The following is a 6,745-nucleotide window of genomic DNA, read 5'->3' as shown; positions in this document are numbered from 1 at the left end:
CACCAGAAGTCCCTCCCCTTGCCCCTGGAAGTGCTTCTTTTTTGTGGGGTGGGGAGCATCTTGAACCAGAAAAAATATATATACTAAAAATCAAACATCTACTATGATGTATTTTAATTTTATTTTAAAAAACCAATTTTGTCCTGATTTGTGTGTGCTTGCATAGTGTATATAGAGGTGATTGCATAATAGCTCAAAATGAAGTCTTACCTTTTTATATTGTGGAGGGGGTATGGGTGGGTGGGTATGCGGTTTGTGGGGGGCTGTGTGTGTGGGTGTGTGTGTATGCAGGGTGTGGGTGTATGTAGGGCTTGTGGTGGTGTGGGTGGGTCAGTATAGGGTTTCTGGGGAGCTGTGGTGTGTGTGGAGTTTGTAGGGGGTTGCTTGTAGGGATGTGTGGGTTTGGGGTTTGTGGGAGCTGTGGATATATGGGGGTTCTGGGGTATGTGGAGGGGGAGGGTGTGTGGCAGGGTGTGACTAGGGGGTATGAGGTGTGTGTGGGAGAGGTGGGTGCATGTGTATGGTGGGGTGTGTGTATGTGTGTCCCCCCTACAAACACGCTTTCTTCACACGCCCCCTTGCCATTGAGCACAGCCCCTGCCGCCAGTGGCACCAGCAGGCAGCGGGCCATCGGGGCACTCATGGCCTGCAGCAGGCGGAGCCTCCTTGTGGTGCGTGGTTCTGGTGAGCCCCAGGACTGGATGTGGCCAAGCTGCTGGCTCCATTGCACAGGGCTCATATGCAGTTCCCGGGTTTTCTGCCCATGCCCCGTGCTGCTGGTGGGGAGTCCTGCATGATGAAGCCTGCAGTGCAGGTTATGGGGCTCAGCTGGGGTGACAGAAAGAGAGGCAGAACCAGCTCCATAGCGTGAAGCTCCCTGCTGTTCCACATGACCTGCACGTGGCACTGAGTGGGGCTGGGCCATCAGCTTCATCATGCGGGACTCCCCTTGGAGGTGCATGGCTCAGGTGGAGAACACAGGCACTGTATGTGAGCCCTAGTGAGCCCCGCAGGGAGCCAGCTGGACCCTGCACCCCCGCCAGCCTGGGCTCCACACTCCTTCCTCTGAGCTCCCAACAGCCCCTGGGCACCAGTGTGGGCCCCGCACTCCTGCCCAGCTGCTGCTTCACTTCTACCTGCCACCACTTCCTTCCGTCCTGCCTGCCTGCTTGCTGCCATTTTCCCCCCCATCCCCTACCACTGCTGCTACCACTTTCCCCACCTGCCTGCCACCACCATTTCCATGCCCTTGCCCACCACCACTTTTGCCCCGCCTCTCACTGCCGCCACTTCCCTTCCTTCCTGCACCTGACCCACTGCTGCCATCCCCTGCCCTCCACCACTGCTTCCCTACCTGCGGGGCTGGGGTCAGAGCTGTCCTGTGGGTGAGTGTGCAGTGCAGGCTGTTGTCGTGGGAGTGAGTGCGGCTTGGCTCCATGCAAGTACAGCAGGGGCAGGCTGGATACAATGAGTTGGTAGGCACCTGCCCAGGGCCCGGATAAAATTACCTGGTGGGCTGGATCCGGCTCACGGGCCATATTTTGCCTGCCTCTGTTGTATGTCCTCCTACTTGACTAGTTATCTTGGCAGTAGTCACCCAGCTGTGTTTACACAAGCCTGGAATTCTGTAATGAATTTTACCTTAACACTAAATGGTGTTGTGTGCATGTATTTCTTTCTTTCTTGCAGTGTGTTGTTTTTAACTGCTCTGATGGTCTTGATTATAAAGCCATGGGTAAGTTCTTTAAGGGACTGGCACAGTCTGGAGCTTGGGCCTGCTTTGATGAGTTCAACAGGATTGAGGTAACTTTTTAGTTGAGTTAGTTAAAACAGCAATTACAAATTGAAAACGTAGCTTCAGAGTTAGATATGAATGTAGTTTCCTGTTTTTAGGATAGTTTGCAATTTAGGCTCAGGTTACGTGCATTAAAATGCATGCACACCTGTTGTATAGCATGTGCACATTTATATGTATTTCTTTGTGAAAACTTGAATCCCTTGTTTTTAATTTTAAGGACAGTTCTCAATTATTCTTACTTTAATGACATGGGATTTTTAAATGCATTCAGCACTGTCCTAACTATTCTTTCATAGAATTCTATATGAGTTCTACAATCAACTTCCTTGAAAGCAGAATGTTGATACTTTGGAAAATATCATCCATAACCTGTATTCTAGTGTTCTGCAGTTTGTTCTGTCACCTTTATGTTTTGACTATGTAGACTATTTTAGTTAGTTTCCCTACCAAGGTTAAAAGCAAGCATAGTAATTTTCTAAAATCATTTAATTCTGATAGGTCCAGGTACAGGCTGATTTCTATCTTTAGGCAATCATAAAGCCATTAAGTTATAAAAAAATCTTTTTTCCCCAATAAATTCTGCTTTTATGTTGGCTACAGGTGTGAAAAGTTGGAGGTTTTTAAATCTTTTTTCCTATCATCAGGTTGAAGTCTTGTCTGTCGTGGCACAACAGATCCTCAGCATACAACAGGCTATTATTCGGAAATTGAAGACCTTCATCTTTGAAGGCACAGAATTGTCCCTTAATCCAACCTGTGCTGTCTTCATCACTATGAATCCTGGGTATGCAGGACGGGCAGAGCTTCCTGATAATCTAAAGGTTAATCTGGTGTTTTGATTTCTTGTGAAAATGGAGCAGAATTTGCAGCTTTTATTCTAACATAGTAAAGATAGTGGAAAAGTAACCATGTAACATAACGATGCAGTGCTATTAAAGTGTTCTTATTTTGATGCACTATTTGTTATGTTATAATAATATGTTTAGTGTTGCCCGGAAAATATGGACAATAGATCCGAGTCTGATCTTGCTTCTACCAGTATTATGCTGGTTTAACTCTGTTAACTTTAGTGGAATTTCTTCTAATTTACACAGGAACCCCTTCTCTTGTGCTTAGTTCTGCTGTTGTCGATAGGAGCACTAACATGAGTAAGAAGAGTTCACTTTAGGGTTTACAGTGGGGATGTCAAGCATATGGACACTAGGCTAGATCTGGCCCACAGAGCTGGGTCATCCAGCGTGAAGACTTTTGTCCTGACTCTGGCTGCAATGGGGGGATTTTCCTTTGGTTGCAGCCAAGCACCTGGGCAAGACCAAGGCCTGCAGTGTTGAAGCCTCAGCAGTACTGTGGCTTGTTCCTGTGGTGGCAGCCAAGTGCCTGTGGTATCAGGCTTCTTCCCATGGTGTTGCTGGGACTCCAGTGCTGTAGCTGTCACATGGCACTTGGCTGCTACCATGGAAAGTTCCCCCCATTGCAGACAGAGTCTCTTGATAGCACCATCATAATACATAACAGCAGCAATGTTGCAGTCTTGTGATCTTCGAACTGACTCCAGTGTTTTGTATGGAAAGCAAATGACAAAACGCTTTGAACTTACAGAGGACTACTGTGCCTATAAACTAATAGAAGTAACTGCCTTAATGTCTGGTCTACTTTTTTAAAATTATATTTTTTCTCATAGGCATTGTTCCGAACAGTTGCTATGATGGTTCCAGATTATGCTTTGATTGGTGAAATTTCACTTTATTCAATGGGATTTTTGGACTCTAGAAGGTAAGTCAGGTTGGAATTTCCACTTGCAAAAATGCTTCCCAACTGTGAGTGGGTGGTGATGTTTGTACAAATCCCTCGGACTAAATTTTTGAACTCTTTTCCCAGGCAAGTATTAATATCAGTGAAAATCAGGTAGCAAAATTCAGTTGAGTTGTTTTGAAAACGCTTTATTTAAGGTACATTTTTTGATAATCCATTCTGATACTTCTGCAAAGAACAAGCCACATGACTCTAATCCACATGACTCTGATCATACTTTGTACAACAACAAAAACACATGACAAGTGCAGTGTTACCTGTTATAAATCTTTGGCTGTGAACAGATGTCACTTTTGTCTTTGAAGAAACTATTTTCCCCAGGGCAAAGTATGGTTGTTCAGACATCCACGTCCACTGTCCCTAAACAAACCCTAAATAGTTTGCAGGATATAAAGTACTAGCAGCTTGTCTGGGGGCAATGTGAAGTGCACCAGAATGGTTATCCTGGGATTGCATCATTGGATCAATGGCAGAGAAGCAGCAATGCATTCAGCTACTCACTAAACACTATTTAGAAGTGTTTGTTAGAAGGCTGTACATGCCAGTCCTGCAATTTACCTATTCTGGGACAAACACCAGCATAGCTTGTTCAGGAACAGATGCAATGTCTGTTGCTAGCGTTTGCTGCTGTGAGTGAGATGCACTTCTGAGCACAGAGCTAGCACAAGGACTACATGTTATTTAAGGCTTATTTAAACTTCTGTATGTGGTACACAGATTGTCCAATAGTACTTGGCATAGGAGTGAAAATAAAGTTTTATGTACAGCAATGGTATATAAATAGGGAAACAATATTTCCAATGAGGCTGTGTGAAACGGAAGCGTTCCATTTTGACCAGTGTTTTGACAGAACAGTGTTTCGTTTCAACTTTTGTTTTGAGTTGAAACTGCTGTTCCGTTTTGTTCTGTCGAAACGTTTTGCCATTTCGACCCTGTTTCAACGTTTCACCCATAGGATATAATGGGGAAGGTTGAAACAGGCTATAACTTTGTCATTTCTGGTCAGATTTGGATGAAACTTGCAGGAATGGTAGCCCCTTCGGAGGCAACAAATCCTGCCAAGTTTCAAGGTGATAGGTGCAGGGGATTCAGAGAAACTGCACCCCAAAATCCTAAAAGCAAAACTTGTGTCACATGTATGTGTTAAGACACAGTGGGGTCAAAACTGCAGGCGTGCTAGTCCCTGTGGAGGCCACAAAGCCTGCTAAGTTTCAAGGAGATAGGTGCAGGGGGTTTGGGGAAACTGCACCCCAAAATCTTGATAGCAAAGCTCATGTCACATGCATGTGTTAAGCCACAGCAGGGTTAAAACTGCAGGCTTGCTAGCCCTTGCTGAGGCCATGAAGCCTGCCAAGTTTCAAGGAGATTGGTGCAGGGGTTTGGGGAAACTTCACCTCAAGCTGCGGACAAGCAAAAGTCGTGACATGGGTGACACTGTTTATGTTAAGTCTTAGCAGGGTGAAAGCTGCAGGCCTGCTAGCCCCTGCTGAGGCCACAAAGCCTGCCAGCTGTTAAGGAGATAGGTGGAGGGATTCTGGGTTTTGGCACCCTGCACCTCTGGCCACAGGCAGACAAAACGTGTGTCGTGGGTGCTTGTGCAACTGTCTGTCTTGGGGCGGGGGAGCTACTGCTGGCCTGGCTGCTAGGCCCTGCTGTGGCCACAAAGCCTGCCAGCTGTCAAGGAGATAGGTGCGAGGGGGTTCTGGGGCCCTGCACCCCTAGCTGCTCACAGGCAAAACTCGTGTCATGGGTGTTTGTGCAACTGCTGCCTCTCATCAGGCAGCAGGACTGAAGATCCCCCATCACTTGTCACCAAGACCTGAGGGTAATAATTGACCACAGTATGAACGTGAGCCAGCAGTGTGATGCTGTAGCCAGCAGGGCCAGCAATACGCTGGCATGCATCAATTGATCGATCTCTAGCAAAACCATTGCAAAGAAGTGTTTCTCCTGCTCTACTCGGCTCTACTCAGCACTGGTGAGATCACAGCTGGAGTACTGTATCCAGTTCTGGGCTCTGCACCTTAACAAGGATGTGGTAAATCTTGAGACCAGAGAAGGGCCACTTGTATGATCAGAAACTTGCAAGGCAAGCCATACGAGGAAAGGCTGAGGGACCTGGGACTCTTCGGCCTGAAAAAGAGAAGGCTGAGAGGGGACTTGGTAGCAGCTTACCACTACATCAGAAGCATACATCTAGGGCTCAGTGAACAACTGTTCACCAGGGCACCCTTGGGGAAAACTAGAAGTAATGGTCACAAACTCCTGGAAGATCGCTTCAGGCTCATTTCAGGCTTAGCATTAGGAAAAACTATGTCACAACTAGGGTGTCCAGACTGTGACCATTACTCCTAGTTTTTCCCAATGTGCTGTTTTTCTAGTACCTGTATGTATTGGTACTAACAAATGACACATTAGACTAAGTTAATGCACAGTAATTGATTCACCTATATAAATGGTGATGCTGTACTGTGCATTAGATTAGTCTAATGCCTAGTAAAGCATCTTGTGTAGTCGCACCCACTGGCTCCCAGAACTCCAGCCGTGTGCATAACAGATGAACTCTTTAGGGGCATGAGTTAGGTGTAAGCAAATGAATACAACATGCATACAGATAGGCATTTGAGAAGGGTTCTGACATTGCTATTAAGAGCATGAGAAACGCAGAAATCCAGGCAAAAATAATAAATCTAACATCCACTTCCCTGCCCCATTTTCCTTACATCTCCAGGGCGTTCTTTTTCTGCGGTCAGGCTCTGTTGTGGTCCAAGATCCATCTTTGCAGCTCCTGGAGTCTTCCCAGTACAGCTTGCTTCTTCTAATTTAAGCTGATTCCAGGATAAACTCCCTTGCTATAAAAACTCAAAGCTTCCTATGTATTTCTGGATATGTCTAGACTGAACACTTATTGTACCTAATACCTATACCCTCAAACACACTGTGCTGCTCTGTACACATTGCTTCCTGACCAGAAGCAGTGTAGCCATGTCTGTGAAATGTTGGGGCTAATTAGTCCTGCTGACTGACAATAAGGATTAGCCAGCCCATGGCATCTCATGGGCTTGACTATACTACTTTGAATTCCATATGTATTTAGGTAATCTTGTGTGAACTGGCATTGTACCATTCATTTGA

At 46.0% G+C, this 6,745-nt stretch overlaps 1 protein-coding gene across 1 annotated transcript in view; it reads left to right on the top strand.

Moving 5' to 3' along the window:
• The window catches only part of DNAH3 (dynein axonemal heavy chain 3), a 149,958-nt gene that overhangs the window by 70,073 nt on the left and 73,140 nt on the right, over nucleotides 1-6,745 (top strand). The window contains exons 30-32 of the mRNA XM_019507713.1: nucleotides 1,690-1,803; nucleotides 2,443-2,619; nucleotides 3,480-3,571. Of these exons, the coding sequence (XP_019363258.1) occupies nucleotides 1,690-1,803; nucleotides 2,443-2,619; nucleotides 3,480-3,571 (383 nt within the window). The remainder of the gene's footprint in view (nucleotides 1-1,689; nucleotides 1,804-2,442; nucleotides 2,620-3,479; nucleotides 3,572-6,745) is intronic.

The sequence above is a fragment of the Gavialis gangeticus genome, unplaced genomic scaffold, assembly GCF_001723915.1.
Source record: "Gavialis gangeticus isolate Ggan-Ray unplaced genomic scaffold, GavGan_comp1, whole genome shotgun sequence".
Taxonomy (NCBI): Eukaryota; Metazoa; Chordata; order Crocodylia; family Gavialidae; genus Gavialis; species Gavialis gangeticus.
This window is presented reverse-complemented; position numbering and strand designations above follow the sequence as displayed.